Source organism: Pteropus vampyrus, unplaced genomic scaffold (genome assembly GCF_000151845.1).
Source record: "Pteropus vampyrus isolate Shadow unplaced genomic scaffold, Pvam_2.0 Scaffold23600, whole genome shotgun sequence".
NCBI classification, from domain to species: domain Eukaryota; kingdom Metazoa; phylum Chordata; class Mammalia; order Chiroptera; family Pteropodidae; genus Pteropus; species Pteropus vampyrus.
In genome coordinates, this window is record NW_011912381.1 from 1 (window position 1) to 1,124 (window position 1,124).

Sequence of the window (1,124 nt, forward strand, 5' to 3'; positions counted from 1 at the left end):
GGCCCGCCAGAGTGGAGCTCACGGAAGCCACGTCGATGGTCAGGATCCCGGAGTTCACCAAGGCCGTGTCCAGCACCGCCGCCGAGCCGGCGCCCGGCGCGTCGGAGAAGAGCGACACCAGCTCGGCGTCGCTCAGGTCGCCCTGGCCCTGGCTGGTCAGCTCGCTGCTGGGCGTGAGGGAGTTGGCGGCTTCCAGCTGCGCCAGCAGGTCCTGGCCCAGGTGGTGCCTCTTGGCCATGTGGGTCTTCATGCTGTGCTTGGACGTGAAGAGCTTGTTGCACGCGGGCACCGGGCAGCGGCTCTTCCACGTGTCCACGTCCTGCAGGTGCTTCTTGGAGTGGATGTAGAGGCTGCTGCGCGCCGAGAAGCGGGCGCGGCAGCCTTCCACGGGGCACACGAAGGGCTTGGTGCCCAGGTGCGTGATGCTGTGGCCCTTCAGGTGCTCGGCCCTCGTGAACGACTTGCCGCAGCCCTCCACGGGGCACGTGAACCGCCGGTCGTCGTCGTGCTTCCTCTTGTGCCTCAGGAGTTTGGACATGCTGGTGAAGTTCCAGCCGCAGCCGTCAAAGTCGCAGAGGAAGGGCCGCTCGCCCGTGTGGCTGCGCAGGTGGATCTTGAGGCGGCAAGCCTTGTCGTACTGCTTGCTGCAGCCGGGGAAGGAGCAGGAGAAGAGCTCCTGCTCGCGGAAGTGCGCGCGGTTGTGGGAGAACAGGGCGCTGACGGTGATGAACGTCTTCTTGCAGCCGGAGAAGGCGCACTGGTAGGGCCGCTCGGGCTCGAAGTGGCTGCGCTGGTGGGCGCTGAGCTTGGCCTGCGTGGCGAAGCTCTCCTCGCACACCTCGCACTTGAACGAGTTCTCCTGCTCGTGGCCCTTCATGTGCGCCTTGAGGTTGTACACGGTGGTGAAGCTCTTGCCGCAGCCCTCGGCCGGGCAGCCGAACGGCCGCAGCTTGTCGTGCGACTGCAGGTGCCTCTTGAGCTTGTACGACGTGGTGAAGGTCCAGCCGCAGCCGCCCAGGGGGCACTTGAAGGGCCGCTGGCCCTGGCTGCTGCTGTGCGTCAGCAGGTGCACCTTCAGCTGGTGCTTCTTGGCGAAGGTCTGGCCGCACTGCGCCTCGGGGCAC

At 66.8% G+C, this 1,124-nt stretch overlaps 1 protein-coding gene across 1 annotated transcript; it reads right to left on the reverse strand.

Moving 5' to 3' along the window:
- Positions 1-4: 4 nt before the first annotated feature.
- Positions 5-1,120, reverse strand: LOC105311067 (zinc finger X-linked protein ZXDB; the record flags this gene model as incomplete). The annotated part of the gene is made up of 1 exon (XM_011387106.1): positions 5-1,120. A coding segment is annotated over one exon (1,116 nt), but the record flags the coding sequence as incomplete, so codon positions are not given.
- Between the last annotated feature and the right edge of the window lie 4 nt (positions 1,121-1,124).